Here is a 22,689-nt window from a genome sequence, read left to right as displayed (position 1 = left end):
TGTATGTGCATGTGTGTGTATATATACATAGTGTATATGTATATATACAATACACAAAGATATATGTGTGAAAACATGTTACATGCATTTTTATATATTAGAATGTGGATACATAGACTATTTTAGGAAGGATATGCAAGAAATTAGTAATAGTTGTAGCTGGGGAGGAAAGTAATAGGGACTGGGAGACATTGGAGGTATACCTTTTGGTACCTTTGGAGTTTTGAACCATTTTAAAAAGACTGAATTGTTCAGATTTCTACTATTCAAAAATAAATAATATTAAAACTAGTTCCATAACATTTCATTAATAGATTGACTTTATCAAGGGAATAAAAGAATTTGAAATACTATTAACAGTAGAAAAATGTCTGTTTTTGCATTCTGTATTATAAAACAGTGCTCTGCTCTATGATGAACTTAAAATGTAAGTACTTCCAAGGTGGAATTTCATGTTAGGGGTGGACCTACTCTAGCTGACTGTTAGGGCCTAAGACTAAATTTCTTTTTTTTGATGGATTTATATGGCTATTCCTTGAAAACTTTGTAATTTGTATATGTTACTACTTTATTTACTAGTTTCTACATTAAAGGATCAGTTGGAAGACTTAAAGAAAGTAAGTCAGAATTCACAGCTTGCTAGTGAGAAGGTGGCACAATTACAAAAGCAGGTAAGTTTTTGGAATGTGATTTTTTAAAAAATTATAGTCAATTAATAAGTTTGATTGTATTTTGGTCAAAAAACTATTGTCTTCTTTTTTTTTAAATAGCTGGAAGAAGCTAATGACTTGCTTAGGACAGAATCAGACACAGCTGTAAGGTTAAGGAAGAGTCACACAGAGATGAGCAAGTCCGTCAGTCAGCTAGAGTCCCTGAACAGAGAATTGCAGGAGAGAAATAGAGTACTAGAGAATTCCAAATCACAGACGGACAAAGAGTATTACCAGTTGCAAGCTGTATTAGAAGCTGAACGAAGAGACAGAGGTCATGATTCTGAGATGATTGGAGACCTTCAAGGTAATATTACTTATTGTGGTAAAATACACTTAACACAAAATTTACCATTTTATCCATTTTTAAATGTATGGTTCATGGCATAAAGTACTTACTTACTGTTGTACAATCATCATGATTATCCATCTGCAGAACTTTTTTTCATCCCAAACTAAAATTCTATACCCTTTAAACAGCTCCCCATTATTAACTCCTCCCACTCCCTAGTAAATGTCATCTTTATGTCTCTTATGAATTTGACTGTCATAAAAGTGGAATCATATAGTATTTGTCCTTTTGTGTCTGTCTTGTTCCACTTTACATAACATCTTTAAGATTGATCCATGTTATAGCATGTGTCAGAATTTCCTTTCTTTTTAAGGCTGAAACACATTCCATTGTATGTATATAAGACATTTTGTTTATCAGTAGAAGGTAATTTTCTAAATTTACTTGTAATAGTGCTGAAAAGCATAAAGTTTACCTTCTCAGTCCTTTTTAGGTATAAGGGAATATATTGTTTATTATGTTGCCCTCATAAAGAAATTACCCTGGCGAAAACCAGAAATGGTTAGCAGTTTTTCTCTTTCAGTATAATGCCTGCATTTGTATCACACTGTAATTTCTTTACTCTCATGGGCACTCCTGTGAGGTAGGTAATGTGAATATTTCTAATTTTACAGCCAGATTAGTGAAAATGTAACTTTCAATGTGCCTAATCCATAGAAGTCTCACTCAAAGTGGGACGAACCCAGGCTGAGAGGATTATTACTGTTAAAACCTGGGAGTTCATCATGTATTTTTGGTAGAAATAGAAACTCAATTGCAGAAGTGGAATCCCATTACAAATAAAGAATTAAGTACTTGGGAAGGGTAGCCCTAAAGATATCAGCAGTCTTTGTGAGCCTAAAAAAACATGAATATAACAGTGAATAAGGGAACAATTTTATAATGGTAATAAAATTCAGTTTGTTTTCAAAAAGATGCTTGGTTCTACGCATTTCTCATATGTTTTTCTATTTTATATTCCCATTAGCAACAACATCTGTATTAACTAATCAAACAGATATGCATGGAAGTTGCCAGAACTCTCAGGGGAAAATTGGGGGTGGGGTGGTTCATTTTAACCATAGTCACAGGATGGGAACATAGTTTGGGGTCTCATGGGACTTGATGATTAGCTGTAATTCTGTAGAGAAAGGTCGGGGTCAGTTTTCATGACTGTGGAAACGGAAATTAAGATCTCCCGTTGGTTCTTAGCTGAGGATTGTTGTGCAGTCTTATATCTAGGCTTAAAGTAGGTCTAAATATAATCAAGAAAGGAACCTCATTATATGTATTAGAAAAGCCTTATTCTTGACTTTTTGCATTGCTTTTCTAGGACTTTTTATATATAACTTAACTGTGTGAAAGTCACTTATCTGCCTTCATTTTAAATGAAGGAGACTAGAATATGTGACCCCCTATAAATCCTTCCAATCATAAAATTCTTAAAGTCTGTGAACTTCCAGTTACGACTGAGGTTTAGAGTGCTTGCCTTAAATAAAGAGACCATCATCTATGTGTTTGTCAACAATGGTTTTAGTTGAATCTATTTTTTAGATATTAGTAATGTTAAAGAAAAATTCATAACATGACTTATTGTTGAGGTTTATCCTTTTTCAATGCTTCCCTTGAGGTTTAATTTTTAATTTACATGTGAATCAAAGCTCACATGCATTAAAAATACACAATTTATATGAGCCTCAACATACATATAAAGATGCACTTTGTTTAAAGAACAACTTCTACATTAATCTTTTACGGTCTTTAAGAAATTTCAGGTTTCTCAAGTATAAATTTCTCTTAGTCTAGGAACTGGGCTTTTGGAAGAGTCAGGATTATTTCCTGGTTCAGTATCCTTCATGTATATTAGTGGGCAAAAGCTTTTTTGTGTGTATGGAAAATGATTTCCCAAATATAATTGGCTAGTAAATATTTTAGGCTTTGTGGACCACATATGATCTCTGTTGTATATTCTTCTTTTTTACTCTTTGCAGTCCTTTAAAAATGGGGAAAAATAAAAACCAAAACATTTTTAGCTTGACATCTATAGAGAAACAGACAGTGGACCTGGAGCTTGTCAGCACCTGGACCATTGTAGGCTGCTGTTACAGACAAAATTAGCTTCCAGAAGTCCAGGCCACAGACACTTAAACAAAGTGAGTGAACAAAGATCAAAATGTCGTGGAGGACTGAAAATTTCAACTGAAATAATAAACTCTTCATCTAGTAAATGTATCTGTGATTCTTCGGATTAAAATGCAAAAAGACAAATTTTTCACTTCCAGCCAAGATAGAGGCATAGATAGACACACTTCACCTCCTTACACAGCCATAGGAAGGACCACTACTAATCTTAAAACAAAGTACAAGCAGAATTGCCAGAAAATCAAACTGTATGGAAGTCAGACAACCAAGGATTTAACAAATATTCATTCAGATGGGTAAGAGGGGTGGAGATAGGGAGCAGGAGAAAGAGGACACAGTGAGGGGGAATGGCAGGGTATCAGTGGCTGGTGAGAGGGGCACTCCCACATTCATGTGTGGTGGATTAAAACCAGGAGGGACACCTGGGGAGCGAGCCATCCCAGTGCACCCAGCCAGACCATGCACCTCAGGGTTTCAGGGCCAGGAAAATAATGCCTCATACCTTCTGGCTGTAAAAACCAGTGGGAGTTGGGGTAGTGGAAGAAACTGCTGGTCTCTCAGAGGAGTCTGTTTAAATGATCCACATGGCCCTGGAATATATGTAAATCGACCCACTCTGGTATTCAGCACCAGGGCAGCAGCTAGAAAGGGCACCAATCACATACGAGATGTGGAGGAAGTGACTGGAAACAGGGCAAGAGCCGAGCAAGTAGCATTTTTCCCTCTCCCACTCTCCCCAACATATAGTGCTACAAAGAGGCAATGTGGGCTGTCGCACCCTGGTGAATACCTAAGGCTTCCCCCACTTAAAACATAACAGATGTGCCAAGCATGGGAATCAAAGTAGCTCTACCTAATACACAGAAACAAACACAGGGAGGCTGCCAAATTCAGGAGACAAAGAAATATGGCCCAAATAAAAAAACAGATCAAAACTCTAGAAAAAGAACTAAGCAAGACAGAGATAGCCAACCTATCAGATACAGAGTTCAAAACACACTAGTGGTAAGGATGCCTAAGAGATCTTATTGAGTACAGCAAACTCATAAGGGAAGAAATGAAGGCTACACTAAGAAAAAAAAATCCACAGAGAACCAACAGTGAAGGGAAGGAAGCTGAGATTCAAATGAGTGATTTGGAACATAAAGAAATAAACAGTCAACCACTGTAAAATGAAGAAGCAAGAATTCAAAAACAATGAGGAGAGAATAAGACTCTAGGACGTCTCCAAACCTGCCAACATCCAAATCATAGGGATGCCGAAAGGAGAAGGACAGCAAGAAATTGAAAATTTAATTGAAACAATAAAGAAAACTTCCCTGATTTGGGGAAGGAAATGGATATAGAAGTCTGGGCAGCATAGAGAGTCCCAAATAAGTTGGACCCAAAGAGGGGAACACTAGGACACACCATAATTAAAATGCCAAACGTTAAAGAGAGAATCTTAAAAGCAACAAGAGAAAAGGAGAGAGTTATCTACAAATGAGTTCCCATAAGAGTATTTCTCGAAACCTTACAGGCAAGAAGGGAAGAATTCACAGTCTTGAAAGGCAAGGACTTACATCCAAGATTACTCTATCTAGCAAAACTGTCATTTAGAATGGAAGGGGAGATACAGTGCTTCCCAGATAAGGTAAAAGTAACTTAAGGAGTTCATCATCACCAAGCTCTTATTTGAAATGCTAAAGGGATTTATTTAAGACAAAGAAGATTAAAACTAACAGTAAAATGACAACAAACTCACTACTATAAACAACTGAATCTAAAAAACAAACTAAGCAAACAACTAGAACAGGAATAGAATCCTAAAAATGGAGATCACTTGGAGGGTTATCAGCAAGGGGGGGAAGGGGGGAAATGGGGATAAAGATACAGGAATCAAGAAGCATAATTGGTAAATATAAAATTAGACAGGGAGAGGTTAAGAGGAGTATGGGAAATGGAGAAGCCAAAGAACTTACATGCACAATCTATGGACATGACTAAGGCCGGGGCAGGGGGGGGTGTAGGTGTTGGAGAGAAGGAGAGTACCAGGCAGAAAGGGGCAAATGGGAAAAAATTGGAACAACTGTAATAGCATAATCAATAAAATATACTTTAAAAAAGATAACCTATTAAAATACCCATTTAAAACATCTTTTTAATAGTCCTGTTGTTTAGTTGGTTTCTTCTTTAACTTTTTATTCAGGAAAATTCCAGCCATATACCATAGGAGAATACTATGATAACCCCCTAGGTACCTGTTATGCAGCTTCAGTAATCATCTAGCAGCCCTTCATGTTTTATTTAAACCCCACTCCTTTTCTCAATCATCCAACACTGAATTATTTTGAAGCAAATCACAGGCACCTCATTGTTTAATTTGTAAATATTTCAGTATGTCTTAAAGATAAAGGATTCTTTTTTTTTAAGATGGCCAAACTGTTATTATCAAACCAAGAAAACAATTGATAATTATTTAATATTGTACTATGTAGCACTGTAACATCTAGTCAATACTCAGAATCTCCCAGTAGTCCCATTTTGTTGTTGTTCTTGTGTTTTGCTTGAATTCAACTCAGTTAAGGTTCACACATTGCATTTATAATATGTTCCTTAAGTTCTTTTTTAAATCTATAGGTCCCCCCTCCCCTTTTTGTTTGTATTTGCTGTTGGTTGAAGAAAAAAGTTTTTTTTGTTCTGTTGAACATCTCTTGTTCTGAAATTTGCTGATTCCATCAGTTAACTTATTCCTGTGTCCCTTGTTGTACTTTAAATTGGTATTTCTGAGGTTTGATCTATTTCAGGTAGGACTTTGGCAAGAATACTTGCATGACATTTATGTACCAGGATGCACATAAAGTCTGGCTCTCTTTTTTTGTTACTGCAAGCCATGGATGATCGTTGCCTAGATACTTTGTTTTTTTAGGAGTTTGCAGTGTTAATGATCTGTTTTTTCCATTCTTCATTCCTTCATGAACTGGAATACTACATAAACATTTTTCCCCAATGAGTTACCTTGAAGTACAGCTTATAAAAGAAGTTAAGTTAAACACTTGATTTTCTTTTTTTTTTAAATGTATTTAATTATTGTTCAAGTACAGTTTTCTGTCTTTTACTCCCAGCCCAGCCCACTCCACCCCCGTGCTCCCCACCTCCCTCCCACCCCACCCCGCCTTAGTTTTTGTCCATGTGTCTTTTATACTTGTTCTGTGAATCCTTCCCCTTTTACCCTGAAATTCTTTCTTCTCTCCCCCTGGTCCCTGTCAGCCTATTCTGTATTTCAGTGTCTTTGGTTATATTTTGCTTGCTTGTTTGTTTTGTTGTTTAGATTCCTGTTAAAGGTGAGATCATATGGTATTTGTCTTTCACTGCCTGGCTTGTTCACTCAGCATAATGCTTTCCAGTTTCATCCATGCTGTTGCAAAGGGTAGTAGCTCCTTCTTTCTTTCTACTGCATAGAATTCTGTTGTGTAAATGTACCATAGTTTTTTGATCCATTCGTTTACTGATGGACACCTAGGTTGCTTCCAACTCTTGGCTATTGTAAATTGTGCCGCTATGAACATTGGTGTGCATAGGTTCTCTTGGATTGGTGTTTCAGCGTTCTTAAAGATATACTCCTAAAAGTGAAATTGCTGGGTCAAAAGGCATAGTTCATTTTTCATTTTCTGAGAAAATTCCATACTGTTTTCCATAGTGGTTGTACCAGTCTGCAATCCCACCAACAGTGAACTAGGGTCCCCTTTTCCCCACAACCTCTCCAACACTTGGTGTTTGTTGCTTTGTTGATGATGGCCATTCTGACTGGTGTAAAGTGGTATCTCATTGTGGTTTTCATTTGCATCTCTCTGATAGCTAGCAATATTGAGCATCTTTTCATGTGTCTCTGGATCCTCTCTATGTCCTCCTTGGAGAAATGTCTGTGCAAGTCCTATGCCCACTTGTTAAGTGGGTTGCTTGTCTTCTTAGAGTGGAGTCGAGTGAGTTCTTTGTGCATTTTGGAGATTGAACCTTTGTCTGAGGTATCATTGGCAAATCTGTTTTCCCAAACAGTTGCTTCTCTTTTTATCTTAATACTGTTTTCTTTAGCCATGCAAAACCTTTTAATTTTGATGAGATCCCATTTGTTTATTTTTTCCTTTATGTCCCCTGCTTTAGGGGACATACGAGTAAAAATGTTGCTGCGTGGAATATCTGAGATTTTCCTGCCAATGTTCTCCTCTAGGATTTTAATGGTTTCATGCCTTATATTTAAGTCTTTTATCCACCTTGAGTTTATTTTGGTGTATGGTGTAAGTTGGTGCTCAAGTTTCTTTTTTTTTTTTTTTGCACATAGCTGTCCAGTTCTCCCAACACCATTTGTTGAAGAGGCTATTTTTACTCCATTTTATGTTACTGCCCCCTTTGTCGAATATTAGTTGCCCATAGACACTTGGGTTTATTTCTGGGCTCTCTGTTCCATTCCATTGGTGTATCTGCCTGTTTTTATTCCAGAACCAGGCTGTTTTGATTACAGTGGCCTTGTAATACAGTTTGGTATCCGGTATTGTGATCCCTCCTACTTTGTTCTTTTTTCTCAGAATTGTAGTTGCTATTTGGAATCGTTTATGATTCCATATAAATTTTTGAAGTGATTGTTCTATGTCTGTGAAATATACCACTGGTACTTTCATAGGTATTGCATTGAATCTGTAAATTGCTTTGAGTAGTGTGGACATTTTGATGATGTTAATTCTTCCAATTCGTGAACACAGTATATCTTTCCATTTGTTTGTGTTTTCCTTGGTTTCTTTCTTCAGTGTTGTGTAGTTTTCTGCATATAGGTCTTTTACCTCCTTGGTTAGGTTTATTCCTAGGTATTTTATTTTTCTTTTTGCTATATCAAATGGGATTTTTTCTTGATTTCTGCTTCTGCTGATTCATTGTTGGTATACAAAAACGCCTTTGATTTCTGGATATTGACTTTGTATCCCGCTGTTTTGCCAAATTCATTTATTAGTTCGAGCAGTTTTTTGGTAGAGTCTATAGGATTTTCCATGTACACTATCATGTCATCTGCAAACAATGACAGTTTTGTTTCCTCCTTTCTGGTTTGGATGCCTTTTATTTCCTTTCTTGTCTGATCGCTGTGGCTAAAACTTCCAATACTATATTGAATAGAAGTGGTGAAAGTGGACATCCTTGTCTTGTACCTGATCTTAGTGGAAAAGCTTTTAGTTTTTGCCCATTGAGTATGATGTTGTCTGTAGGTCTCTCATATATGGCCTTTATTATATTGAGGAATGCTCCCTCTATTTCCACTTTGCTGAGTGTTTTTATCATGAATGGGTGTTGTAGCTTATTAAAAAATTTTTTCTGCATCTATTGATATGATCATGTGATTTTTGTCTTTGCTTTTGTTTATGTGATCTATTACATTTACTGATTTGCGAATATCGAACCATCCTTGCATCCCTGAGATGAATCCCGCTTGGTCATGGTGTATGATCTTTTTAATGTATTGTTGGATGCTATTTGCCAATATTTTGTTGAGGATTTTAGCATCTATGTTCATCAGTGATATTGGTCTGAAGTTTTTTTTCTTTGTTGTCTTTATCTGGTTTTGGAATTAGGATGATTCTGGCTTCATAAAAATAGTTTGGGAATCTTCCATCATTTTGGATTTTTTGGAACAGTCTGTGAAGAATAGGGGTTAGCTCTTCCTTAAATGCTTTGTAGAATTCTCCCGTGAAACCATCTGGTCCAGGGCTTTTGTGTGATGGGAGTTTTTTGATTACTGCTTCAATTTCATTTGCTGTTATTGGTCTTTTCAGGCTTTCTGCTTCTTCTTCATTGAGTTTTGGAAGATTATATTTTTCTAGAAATTTGTCCATTTCACCTAGGTTTTCAAATTTCTTGGCATATAGTTCTTCATAGTAATTTCTTACAGTCCCTCCTATTTCTGTGTTGTCGGTTATAATCTCTCCTCTTTCATTTCTGATTGTATTTATTTGGGTCCTCTCTCTTCTTAATGAGCCTACTTAAAGGCTTGTCTATTTTGTTTATCTTTTCAAAACAGCTCCTGGATTCATTGATCCTTAGAATTGTGCTTTTAGTCTCCATGTCATTTAATTCTTCTCTGCTCTTGGTTATTTCCTTCCTTGTACTTGCTCTGGGCTGTCTTTGTTGTTGTTCCTCAAGTTCTTGTAAGCGTAGGGTTAGGTTGTTTGCTTAAAATGTTTCTATCTTTTTTAGATAGGTCTGTATTGCTATGAACTTCCCTTTCAGGACTGCCTTCGCTATGTCCCAAAAGTTTTAGGTTGTTGTGAGTTCATTTTCATTTGTTTCCCAGAGCTTTTTTTTTTAAATTTTATTTATTTATCTTTAGAGGGGAAGGGAAGGAGAGAAATATCAATGTATGGTTGCCTCTCTTGAGTCCCCTGCTGGAAACTGGCTTGCAACCCAGTCATGTGTCCTGACTGGGAATCGAACCAAGATCGTGTGGTTCGCAGGTCCACATTGAATCCATTGAACTACACTAGCCAGGGCTGTTTCCAGAAGCTTTTTGATTTCTTCCCTAATTTCCGTCTTGACCCGTTCGTTGTTTAATAGCATGCTTTTCAATTTCCATGATTTTGGGTGTTTTAGATTTTCTCCTTCGGGGTTGGTTTCCAATTTCAGTCCCTTGTGGTAGGAGAAAGTGCTTGGTATGATTTCAATTTTCTTGAATTTGTTGAGGCTCATTTTGTGTCCTATCATGTGGTCTATCTTTGAAAATGTTCCCTGTGCATTTGAAAAGAATGTGTATTTGGCTTCTTTGGGATGAAGGGCTCTCTATATATCAGTCAAGGCCATTTCATCTGGGGTGTTGTTTAGTGCAGCTATATCTTTGTTGATATTTTGTTTGGAAGATCTGTCCATTTTTGACAGTGGGGTGTTAAAATCCCCAACTATAGTTGTGTTGCTGTCAATATCTTTCTTGAAGTCCTTTAAGATTTTTTTTATATATTTGGGTGCTCCTGTGTTGGATGCATATATATTTACGATGTTAATGTCTTCTTGGTGGATTCTTCCCTTGAGTATTATGAAGTGACCTTCTGGGTCTCTCTTTATGGCCCTTTTTTGAAGTCTATTTTGTCTGATATAAGAATCGCTACCCTGGCTTTTTTTTCTTTACCATTTGCTTGGAAAATTTGTTTCCAGCCCTTCACTTTTAGTCCATGTTGGTCTTTTGTCCTGAGGTGGGTCTCTTGTAGGCAGTATATGTGTGGGTCATGTTTTCTTACCCATTCAGGTATTCTGTGTCTTTTGATTGGAGCATTTAATCCATTTACATTTAAGGTGATTATTGATAGGGACTTATTCATTGCCATTTTTGTATCAGAGTTCCTCTCTGTCTCTCTCTTTTCCTTCCTTTCCTTAAAGCAGTCCTTTTAGTATTTCTTGTAGAGCTGGTTTGATGGAGGCATATTCTTTTAGACTTCTTTTGTCTTGGAAGCTCTTTATTTGGCCTTCTATCTTGACTGAGAGCCTTGCTGGGTAAAGTAGCCTTGGTTGCAAGCCTCTGGTTCTCATTAGTTGGAATATTTCTTGCCATTCTCTTCATGCTTGGAGTATTTCTATTGATAAGTCAGTAGCTAACCTTATTCGGGCTCCCTTGTATGTTACTTCCTTATTTTTCTTTTGCTGCCTTTAAGATTGTTTCTTTGTCTTGGAATTTTGCCATTTTAATGATGATGTGTCTTGAAGTGGGCCTCTTTGGGTTCCTCTGTGATTCCTGGATTTGTGTGATTTTTTTCTGTCATCAAATTAGGGAAGTTTTCTCTCATTACTTTTTAAAATAGGTTTTCTATCCATTGTTCTTATTCTTCTCCTTCTGGTATCCCTGTTATTGGGATATTATTACATTTCATATTGTCTTGCATTTCTCTTAATTCCTCTTCATTCTTTCTGAGCCTCTTTTCCTTTTCTTGCTCTTTCTGGAAGTTTTTTTCTACTTTGTCCTTTAACTCGCTGGCCCAATCTTCTGATCAGATTGGAAGATCCTACTTTTGATTCCTTCTACTGTGTTCTTCAGTTCAGAAATTATATTCTTCCTTTCCTCTTGGTCTTTGCTGATAGTTTCTATTTCCTTTTTCATGTTGATATAGTTTGCGGTGAGTTCATTGTAGCTTCCCTGTAGTTTCTCGTAGCTCATTGTGAGCTCTTTGAACTTCCTAATAACCAGTGCTTTGAATTCAATATCTGATAGTTGACTTGTCTCTATTTCATCTAACATTCTTTCTGAGGCTTTCTCCTTGTCTTTCATTTGGGGATTGTTTCTTTGTCTTCCCATTGTTTTTGAGATTCTTCTTGTTTTCCTGAGCTTCTTAAATTAATCTGTTCTGACTCCCTGGGTTTATGTTGTGAACTTCTGTAGTAGGATACCTGTGAAATTCAGTGGTGCAGTCTCCTTCAGGTATCAACTTCCACCTACTCCTTTCTTTGTGTGTGTGTGATCAGTTGGAGGGGGAGCAAAATGGTTTATGACACTAGGAGAGTATTTCATTATATTTACAGTCATATCCGGTAGAGAAGAGATAGATCTTTGGGCTATATATAGTTTTAACTGTAATCTTCAACCCAACTTGCCACTTTTGAGAAAGGATGGACAAAAGATAAGTCTCTTGTTGGGGAGGGAAGCCTTGTGAGTTGTATCTAGAAAGCAGTGAGTTTGCGGGCAATCAGATTCTGAGGTAAGGTGAGGGTAAAGGATAGTAAATAGATGTAGTGTGTGAGCAAATAGACTTAATCACTACAGTAATAGAATTCAGGAACCTGTAAAGTGGGCTAAGATCCAGGAGATGTGTTGTGAAGTATTTACAGTTGTATAGAGCAGCTATTATTTACAATAATATTAGAGCAACAACCATATGACAGACTCTATGTGATCTGTCCAAATAGGGGTTATAGAACTTTGGGTAGTATGCTAAAGGCAAACAAGTGGCGTGAAGTATAGAATATTGTCAATACACTGTGGAGGAGAGAACAGGGGAAACCTGTCAAATGATACAATATAACCAGCCACGGCTAAGAAGCCTATACAGAAAGAGGAGGAATACAAAGATACTATTAAAATATAAAATAACTGAGAATAATGAAAAAATAATAATACAAATATGCACAACTTGTGGCTTCTCTGCTATAGTAAAGTGAAATTTGTCTCTCTGTCTCTACTGTTGGGATGACCCTTCTTTGGGTCCCACTCTGATATTTTCGCAGTTCCCAGTTGTTTGTGTCCCTTGTGGGTAAAAGAAATCAGAGCAAGAAACAAAAAAAAGGCAGGAGAAGGGAGGAAAAAGCTTAAAGTTTGGAAAGAAAGGAAGAAGGAATAAAATGGGAAAAAGAAAGGGGGAAAACATATTGAAAGATAAAACAATAATAAAATTAAAAAGATGTAAGATTACTAAAAAAGAAAATTACGAAGAAAAAAAAAAAACACCAGGAAAACATGTCTTGTTGGTTTCAAACTGTCCAAACCAGTTTTTCTGGTTGCAACAGGCTAAGGGTCTATTGGTATGGTCTTTCTGTGAGTGCTCTCCCTAGAGCTAGCCTGGTGCCTCCCCCCAGTGCCCTATGAAGGCGATATAGGTTCTTTTCAGAGCACTTTCCCTGGGGGTCCTCTCTGTGGGCTGGGGTGCTGGTGCGCCCCAGGCTGCCTGGGTCCGTGGGATGTGGCATGGTCCTTCCCAGTCTGTGGGGGAACTCAAGGGCTTCCGCCCATCCTCTGGATCGCTGCCAGGCTGGGTGGGGAGCAAGCCAAGCTGCTGTCGCAGGAGAATCCTTCAGTTTACTTTCCAAAAAAAAAACTTCTCCAGAAAGCCTGCCTCTCAGCCCAGCCCAATCCCCAGCCAGACCAGTGACGACAATGCGCCTCTCAATTCTCCTGGGCTGGCGACCACAGAGTCCATAGTTGAACATGGCCCTTTGTCCTTGTTACCCTCTCTGTAAACTCAAGCTGACAGGTCTCTGCCCGGTGTTTCCTAGCCTTGCTTAAATGGGGAGGAAGGGAGCTGATGACCCAGCTCTCTCCCAAGGACCCTGCAGCAGGCCCAAGGCTCCCAAAGAGTCTGCCATAACCTGCCAGAGGATGCTTGGGGCTCCTGAAGAGTCCGTGGCAGACACCCCCGGCGCACTGGTCGTAGACCGGGGCCTCTGGACCCCGACTGCAGCGGGGCACCGAGGCTGCTAGGCGCTGGTGGAGACCACCAGCCACAGCCACTCTTGTCTTTACTCAAGTCCCTGAGACCCCACTGACCTGCTGCTGTCTAGTCCTTCAGCATTCGTCACAATCTCTGGTCTCTTAATTNCCAGAGGATGCTTGGGGCTCCTGAAGAGTCCGTGGCAGACACCCCCGGCGCACTGGTCGTAGACCGGGGCCTCTGGACCCCGACTGCAGCGGGGCACCGAGGCTGCTAGGCGCTGGTGGAGACCACCAGCCACAGCCACTCTTGTCTTTACTCAAGTCCCTGAGACCGCACTGACCTGCCGCTGTCTAGTCCTTCAGCATTCGTCACAATCTCTGGTCTCTTAATTTCATAAATGCTATGGGACCGTTGGTTGATTGTGCTGTTCCTCAATAGATCTGCCAAGATTTTCTCCCATGTGTACGGGAGCTGGAATCTGCTCCATCCTACTCTATTGCCATCTTCCCCATGTGTAACATGTGATTTTCTTTTCCTTTAATATTTTTCAGAACAAGTAAGTTATTTCCCCAGCATATTTTAAAGGTAACCAGTGGCTTTTTAAAAATGTATTTATGAGCTAAATAGATTTTAATATATTTAATATATTAGCTCACTGCAGTGTTATGGATGCTCATTTGCGGCTAGAGAGAATCTCTTCAAGATTACACAGTGTCCTAGTAGTTCTGGGTAGCATCTTTTCTTTTTGGTATGCACAATATATTTTCTGAGACCATTTTCTATCCCAGACCTGGAATTATCCATTACTAAGGAACCCTGGTTTTTTTTATGGCATATGGCATTTAGAGACTGTAACCTGTGGGTATTCACTGCTGTTGTATTTACAGATGTTCATAGGACTTTTTAATGGACACAGGTAGGAAATACTTACTTTTCATTGGAATTGCAAATTTCTTAATTTATTATATTGTGATTAGAAACAATTATGTACCAGATATCTACCTGAAATATTTTCTGCCTTTGTTCACAAAACATTCATAGCTGTTAATTGGGGCATTTGAGAATTTTGTAGGGTTTTTTGCTTAATATATTTTGAGTTTGTGTTTTGAAAGAAACATCTACAATGAATGTGTTGAGTTGAGTTAATTTTCGTATATGCTATGATAAAAGGATCCAGTTTATTTTTTTGCATGTAGATATCCTGCTGTCCTAGCATTATTTGTTGAAGAGGCCATTTTCTCCCATTGAATAGTTTTGTCATCCTTGTTGAAAAATCAGTTGGCCATAGATACATGGGTTTGGTTTTGGGTTCTCAGTTCTATTCCATTATTCCATAATGTCAGTCCCACACTGTTTTGATCACTGTAACTTTCTAGCAAATTTTGAAACAGGGAAGTTTGAGTTCTTCATGTTTGTTGTTCTTTTCCAATACTGTTTTAACTACTGAGGGCTCCTTATAATTTTATATAATTTGAAGATCTGGTTTTCTGTTTCTGCATAAAAGATCTGTGGAATTTTGATAGGGGTTGTGTTGAACCTACAGAGCACTTTGGGGAGTATTGCCATCTTAACATATTAAGTCTTCCAGTCCATGGACACATGATATACTTTCATTTATTTAGATCTTTTAAAAATTCACTGTCGCTGTTTTTTTATACTACAGTGTGTAAGTCTTACACCTCCTTCATTAAATTATTTTATGTATTTTATTCTTTTAAAGTTCCCATAAGTGGAATCATTTTAATTTTATTTTTCTATTGTTCGTTGAGTATATTAGTTGTGGGGTGGGTAGTTCATAAATACTCTGCTTTGTTTATATTTAATTCAGTATTGCTTGGTGTGTTAAGGTTTCATGACTTCTATGTCATCTTATTGGATTAAAATTGTATTTTATTTATTTCCCCCCCTTCATTACCCTCCACGCTGCACACCCCTCTTCCACCATTCCCCCCCTTTAGTTTATGTCCACATGTCTCAAGTTCTTTAGATTCTGTATTTCCCCTACTATTCTTGCCCTCCCCCCTATCTATTTTCTACCTACCCTCTATGCTACTTATTCTCTCTACCTTCTCTCCCCTTCTCCTCTTCCCACTCCCCTGTTGCGAACCCTCCGTGTGATCTTCATTTCTGTGGTTTTGCTTCTAATGTAGCTGTCCTCTTAGTTTGCTTTTATATTAGGTATGGTTGTGAATAACTGAGTTTGCTGTCCTTTCACTGTTCATATTTTTATCTTCTTTTTCTTAGATAAGTCCCTTTAAAATTTCATATAATAAGGGCTTGGTGGTGATGAACTTGAATTTGATCTTCTCTGAGAAGCACTTTATCTACCCTTCCATTCTAAATGAAACCTTTGCTGGATAGAGCAATCTTGGATATAGGTCTCTGGATTTCATGATTTGGAATACTTCTTTCCAGCCCCTTCTTGCTTTCAAGGTCTCTTTTGAGAAATCTGCTGACAGTCTGGTGGGAACTCCTTTGTAGGTGACTGTCCACTTATCTCTTGCTGCTTCAAGGATTCTCTCCTTCATTTTAATCTTGGGCAATGTAATTATGATGTGCCTTGGTGTGTTCCTTCTTGGGTCCACCTTCTTTGGGACTCTCTGAGCTTCCTGGATTTCCTGGAAGTCTATTTCCTTTGCCAGACTGGGGAAGTTCTCCTTTATTATTTGTTCAAATACGTTTTCCACTCGTGGCTGTTTCTTTCCCCCTTCTGGTACCCCTATAATCCGGATGTTGGAACGTTTAAAGATGTCCTGGAGGTTCCTAAGCCTCTCCTCATTTTTTTGAATTCTCATTTCTTCATTCCTTTCTGGTGGGATGTTTTGTTCTTCCTTCTGGTCCATTCCATTGATTTGAGTCCCAGTTTCCTTTCCATCACTATTGGTTTCCTGTGCATCTCCCTTCATTTCAATTAGTTTAGCCTTCATATGTTCCTCTAATTTGTGACTATGTTCCTCTAATTTGTGACTATAATCTACCAGTTCTGTGAGCATCCTGATAAATAGTGTCTTGAATTGTGCTTCTGAGAGGCTGGCAATTTCTCGGTCGCTTAGAGTTATTGGCTCTGGGACTTTGAGTTCTTCTTGCACCATTTTTTGGGCTGTTCGTGCCTAATCCGTAGCAGGATCGGAGCCCTAAGTTGTTCACTAGCGCAGGGCAACTAGGTTGCTGGGTTGTGACGCTGTATGTGGGGGCGGGGTCAAAGAGGGAGTGTGGCGTCCTGTCTGCTACCTGCCGCCTCGGCCCTCACTGGTGGCGCAGGGCAACTAAGTCACTGGGTTGTGACGCTGTATCTGGAGGAGGGGTCAAAGAGGGACTATGGCGTCCTGTCTGCCGCCTGCCGCCTCGGCCCTCACTGGTGCCGCAGCTGCTGCTGTCGCCGGGCCCACGCGTTTCGTCCCACTGCAGGCAAGTGTGCCACCGCCGTCAGCCCTCGCCCCCTTGGGCCTGCGTGGTCCGTCTCACTGTGCGAGAATGTGCGACCGCGGTCAGTCTGCCCCGCACCCCAACTGGTTCTGGCTGCCTGTGAGCCTGGGTTGGGGGACCTGTCCTGCCCGAACCTGCTCACTGCTGGATCCGCCCCTCTTACCGTCCCCGTTGAACGGTTAGATGTAGTCGGACTTCCATATAATTCCATTTTCTGTCCTTTGATTGTGTCTTTGTTTCTCCAAACCTTTGTTGTATTCAAACTTGGCTGTGAGAGAAGGCACAGTGTTTCTACCTATGCCTCCATCTTGGCAGAAGTCCATATTTTTAAAAATAGAGTAAGTGAAGAATATGAACTACATTTTATTTAACATGTCTTACATGGGGTTATTAGCAGTCTATAATGAATTCAACTCGTATTTTCATTACTTTGTATTAGTTGTTTTAAAGACTTTATTTGTACATTTCTGGAGAGAGGAGAAGGGAGGGAGAAAAATAGGCAGAGAAACATCAATGTGTGGTTGCCTCTTGAGCAACCCCAAGACCTGGCCTGCAACCCAGGCATGTGCACTGACTGGGAATTGAACCAGTGATGGTTGTTTTCACAGGCTGACACTCAGTCCACTTTGTCTTATTTGGGAGTTGGTTTATATAAACTTCATGAAAAATTTAGTTTAATCTGAGTATACTATTTTTTATGGATTTTTAGAACCTATACTATGAGAAAAGGAAGAGACATTTTTAAGACCACTTTAGCCTTTAAACACTTTTGCTTTCTCTCTCTCCATGCAAATATACACACACACTTTGTATTTTTGCCAAATCATTTGAAAGAAACTGGCAGGTATTTTTTTCTCTTGCATTGACAAATGCCATTATTGTGTGTATGTATGTGTGAATAAAATTGTTTCATTGTTGTCTAGCAGATAAGCATTTTTAGGTGCCAAAGATTTAATATTCATATGTTCACTAAAGAACTACTTAAGACACATTAAAATATAGGAAGTAGGCAGAATGAAGACTTAGGCAAGTACAAGTTAAACACTAAACTTTAGAAAGTACAAAAATTTTTTTGGTCCTTCATTTCCCTGCCAAGTCCTAGGCCACTTTGTGTTTTGTTTTTGTTTTGTTTTGATTCTTTGTTTTTTTAAGATTTTATTTATTTTTAGAGAGAGGGGAAGGGAGAGGGATAGAAACATTGATTAGCTGTCTCTCGCTGGCCCTCAACCAGGGACCTGGCCCACAACCCAGGCATGTGCCCTGATCTGTAATTGAACCTGTGACCTTTCAGTCCACAGATCAACACCCAGCCCACTGAGCCACAGCAGTCAGGGCCTAGGCTACTTTGAATCACAAAGTAATAAAAGAAATTCTGGCTTTTGAACTAGACCATATAATAATAATCATTTTTGTTAAATTGGATATGTGTTAAATGTGTGTATTTTAAATATTATGCATTAAAACCTTAAAACCCTAAAGCATCTTGTGAGGAGATTATTAAGTAGGAATTGATGCTATTGCATGGCGTGAGCCTTAGGTGGGTTAAAACTAAGCTTTGTCAGAATGTTTGAGTTCCTTAAAACTTGGTGTTTTTTTTTATTAAAGTGGAGTTTGGCTCCATTAAGTTTAAGAGTGATTAAACAGTTTGAGAATGTCTGGCACATAAAGAGCACTTAAATACTCACCTTAGTTAACTAAAGTATTTAATTCCTTAACATCATAAAAAGAGCAGTGAATAGCCTCAGATCTGATTTCTGGACCAAGCGCAAGGTTCATCTTTGACCATTGGTGAAATAAAGAATATGTACTAGATAATCTCCAATTAGCATTAACATTTTTTATTGTATACTGTAGTTATTGTATATACTACCAAGAAAACAATTTAACCTGGCCAGGAAATTTAAAACATTTTTTTATGTTAATGGTCATGCAGAACAAAAAGACCTGTTTTAATGACTAACCTGAACTTTTCCTCACTTGATAGCACGAATTACATCTTTACAAGAGGAGGTGAAGCATCTCAAACATAATCTTGAAAGAGTAGAAGGAGAAAGAAAAGAGGCTCAGGAAATGCTTAATCATTCAGAAAAGGTAAATGATTTAACATTGCCAATTATGAGATAGTATTTACTAGTTACCAAATATTATAAGGTGGTTTTATAAAATAGCATTCATTCCTAATTTTATATATTATGTTTCTAAAAATTTTATGCTGTATCAGTTGGTTGTATGGAGCTGGTGTATGTGTCCTAATTAGGTCTTTTCATTGTGTCATTTGTGTTTTTACCCTTGAAGGGTAGTAGTTGTTTGATATTATCTGATCACAAATTGCTTTGGTTTGGAAATACATTTTCATCAGAATTTTTTTCTTTCTTTCTTTCCTTTTTTTTTTTTTGTACATGGGTATGGTGAAGGTGCTGAGCCTTATTACTATCCTTATGAAGATAAGGATAGTACTTTTTCCATTTTGTTGGTAGGAATTAGCAAAAAGAGAATGCACAGAGTGATTGGCCTTTACAAGTAGAATTTTCTTAATCAGGAATATTATTGGTTATCCTCTGCTCCTGCCTTGCTTAAAAAAACTGATTAAATAGATAATATGCAGATCTAGCTATCAGTTTTTTGATGCCTTGCTGAAATATTGCAGGTTTACTAGATTCTGAGATAAATAATGAGAAAAATCTACCAGTTATCTTGTCCTTTGTATGTGTTTTATGACAAGCAAAGTAGTTTTTTGATGTCTAAGCCTGGTAAATGTAGAACTAGAATGAAAGAAGGAACAGTAGGACAATCACCCAGACAGAAATGAAATACATTTTGACTTGACCTTTCCATCAAAGCAACATAAATCTCAGTACAGATACTAATATAGATAGAAATGATTTATTGTTTAAAAAAGTGGTAGCAAAAATTATTTTATGAATTGAAGAATTGTCCTACTTATTTCTGATCCTAGCAATTAACCCTTTTTACGTAAGCACCACTGCAATCTCGCCCTATCATCAGCCATAGCTAAGGATTCTAATGGGAAGGGCTTGTGTTGTGGGTAAAGAAAAGGTGACATTTTGCTTTTAAGTTTATATGATGTGAAATATGTAAGAAAGTTTAAAAAATAAACAAGTCCTGAATAAAAATATTTCAGAAAGGTGATGTCACATTTCAGGCGAGTTAATTCATATATTATTTTTTGTGGGATATTAAATAATGTAAGATTTAATAATTTATCTTTTGAATAGTATGTTGTATGACTCTCAATCTCATTTTACAGGAAAAGAATAATTTAGAGATAGATTTAAACTATAAGCTTAAATCATTACAACAACGGTTAGAACAAGAGGTAAATGAACATAAAGTAACCAAAGCTCGTTTAACTGACAAACATCAATCCATTGAAGAAGCAAAGTCTGTTGCAATGTATGGTAAGTATCAGTTTTAATACTTTCTACATAATTAATTTTTAAATAATACCAACAAAAAATTTGATTTTGATCAAAATTTTACTTTATAGTAGTACATTAAACATTACAAATAATGACCTAGGAGGAGGACATCATCTACCTTTTTTTCTGAATACCTTTTTATTTTTATTTTTTAAAATTCTTCCTCAAGGATACATTTATTGATTTTAGAGAGAGAGGCAGAGGAGGGGAGAGAGAAACAGAGGCATCCATGTGAAAAAGACATCAATCTCTACCTCCTGTATGTGCCCCAACTGGGGATCGAACCCACAACCTAGCCATGTGCCCTGTTGAGGGATAAAACCCACAACCTTTCAGTGCAAGGGATGATGCTCTAATGAACTGAGCTACACCAGCCAGGGCAGGATATCTTTCTTTTTTTTTTAATTCTATAATAATTATCCCTTTATTAAGAAATTTTTTCAGCCCTGGCTGGTGTAGCTCAGTGGATTGAGTGCGGGCCTGCGAACCACATGATCATGGTTCAGTTCCCAGTCAGGGCACATGCCTGGGTTGCAGGCCAGTTCCCAGCAGGGGACTCAAGAGAGGCAACCATACATTGATATTTCTCTCCTCTCCTTCCCTTCCCCTCTAAAGGTAAATAAATAAAATCTTTAAAAAAAATTTTTTTTAGTTCTTCTTTTTATTGTTGTTCAGTTGCAGTTTTCCCACCTTTTCCCCCATTGCTCTCCCCTACCCCATCTTCCCCCACTTCCACAGTCAGTCCCCCACATTGTCCATGCCCATGAGTCCTCTGTTCGAGTTCCTTTATTTACGCCTTCCCCTCCTTTCCCCCATTATCTGCCCCCGACCCAGTCACTATCAGTTTGTTCTTTATTTCCATGTCTCTGGTTCTATTTTGCTAATTTGTTTGTTTTGTTCATTTTTATAAAATAACAACTTTACCTTCTAGTTTCCTCACTCCATCACCCTATACTACCTATAGGTAGTATAGGTGGTACTACCTATACTACCACCCTATACTCCCTATAAAAGTCAGTGGAAAAACTGCGAATTGCTCTTTTCCCAGTTTTTCAGTTCATTTTTGTATCGATCTATCCTGGAACTTACCGCCTGTTAATTCATCTGCTTTCCTTTTCTGTACCCTCGTTTTTCTCATTTCTTTGTAATTCCACTGTATTAGCCCTCTAAACACAACCTTAGATCAGATCAACCAGCCACTTTATTCATTTTATATAATTCTTCAGATGGGTGTCAGTCCTCTGCATTATCTTCTGCTGCAGTTGAACTGTCATTTTTTAAAATATATCACTCATGAGTTCCTTCTCCTATTTTTCTTCTCGAGCTTCCTATGCCATTTCTTTATTACTCTATTTTTAGGTGAATGTTTCTCCTCTTTCAAAAAGAAATAATGAAAGCACAGGTGTGAATTACGTAAAATCTAGTTCTCTTACTTAATCAACCTATCCCACTTCTTTACCCATCTTCAGTACCTTCTCTGTCATCTTAGGGGAGGGTGATACTTTTCCTGTCTTGGCTGATACGTTCTAGCTGTACTCAGGTCCAGCCTCTTCTTATCTCATTTTAACGTATTACAGTAGTCCTCCCCCTCCTCCATCCATTGGTTTCACTTTTTCCTGTTTCAGTTACCCATGGCCATCTGAGGTCCAAAAATATTAAGTGGAAGATGCCAGGAATAAACAGTTCATAAGTTTTAAATTGTGTGCTGTTCTGAGTATCACAATGAAATCTCACAGTGTCCTCCTCCATTTCTCCAGGATGTGAGCCATTCTTTTTTTCAATGTATCGACGCTATATATGTTCTACCTGTTAGTCTTGGTTATAAAACCCACTGTTGTAGTATTTCAGTGCTTATGTTAAGGTAACCCTTATTTTACTTACTAATTACCTCAAAGCACAAGAGCAGTGATGCTAGCAATTCACATGTGCCAAAGAGAATCCATAAAGTGTTTGTTACATACTGTCAGAAGGTTAGTAGTAGCCTAAATGCTACATTACAATACTTATGTCATTAACCTCACTTCATCGCATAGGCATTTTATCATTTCACATCATCATAAGAAGGGTGAATACAGTACAATTGTATAGTACAATTTTCAGAGAAACAGATCACATCTAACTTTTTTATAGTATATTGTTACAGTTTTTCTATGTTATTTTTAGATATTATTGTTAATCTCTTACTGTGCCTAATCTATAAATTAAACTTTATTATAGGAGAGATATAATTTAATGTTTTTAAAAGACCACACCTGCTGCTGTGTGGTGAATGCTTTTGAGAGAGGTAACAAAGGAAGATCAACTAGAAGGCTACAGGGCAGGGTGTCAAACTCATTTTCACCAGGGGCCACATCAGTCTTGTGGTTGCCTTCAAAGGGCCAAATATAATTTTAGGACTGTATAAATGTAACTACTCCATAACAGTTAAGTGAGAGCTCAGTGCTGCTGCCAGGTAGAAATAAGGTGCCAGGCCAAATAAAACAGGGTGGAGGGAT

General features: G+C 37.9%; 1 protein-coding gene across 2 annotated transcripts in view; it reads left to right on the top strand.

Moving 5' to 3' along the window:
- The window catches only part of ROCK1 (Rho associated coiled-coil containing protein kinase 1), a 158,611-nt gene that overhangs the window by 98,598 nt on the left and 37,324 nt on the right, over positions 1 to 22,689 (top strand). For both annotated transcript variants that reach the window (XM_037031681.1, XM_037031672.1), the window contains exons 15-18: positions 580 to 671; positions 771 to 1,017; positions 18,739 to 18,845; positions 20,023 to 20,173. In XM_037031681.1, coding sequence (XP_036887576.1) covers positions 580 to 671; positions 771 to 1,017; positions 18,739 to 18,845; positions 20,023 to 20,173 — 597 coding nt within the window. The remainder of the gene's footprint in view (positions 1 to 579; positions 672 to 770; positions 1,018 to 18,738; positions 18,846 to 20,022; positions 20,174 to 22,689) is intronic.

The sequence above is a fragment of the Sturnira hondurensis genome, unplaced genomic scaffold (assembly GCF_014824575.4).
Source record: "Sturnira hondurensis isolate 20B ecotype Veracruz unplaced genomic scaffold, ASM1482457v3 Scaffold0001872, whole genome shotgun sequence".
Taxonomy (NCBI): Eukaryota; Metazoa; Chordata; class Mammalia; order Chiroptera; family Phyllostomidae; genus Sturnira; species Sturnira hondurensis.
This window is presented reverse-complemented; position numbering and strand designations above follow the sequence as displayed.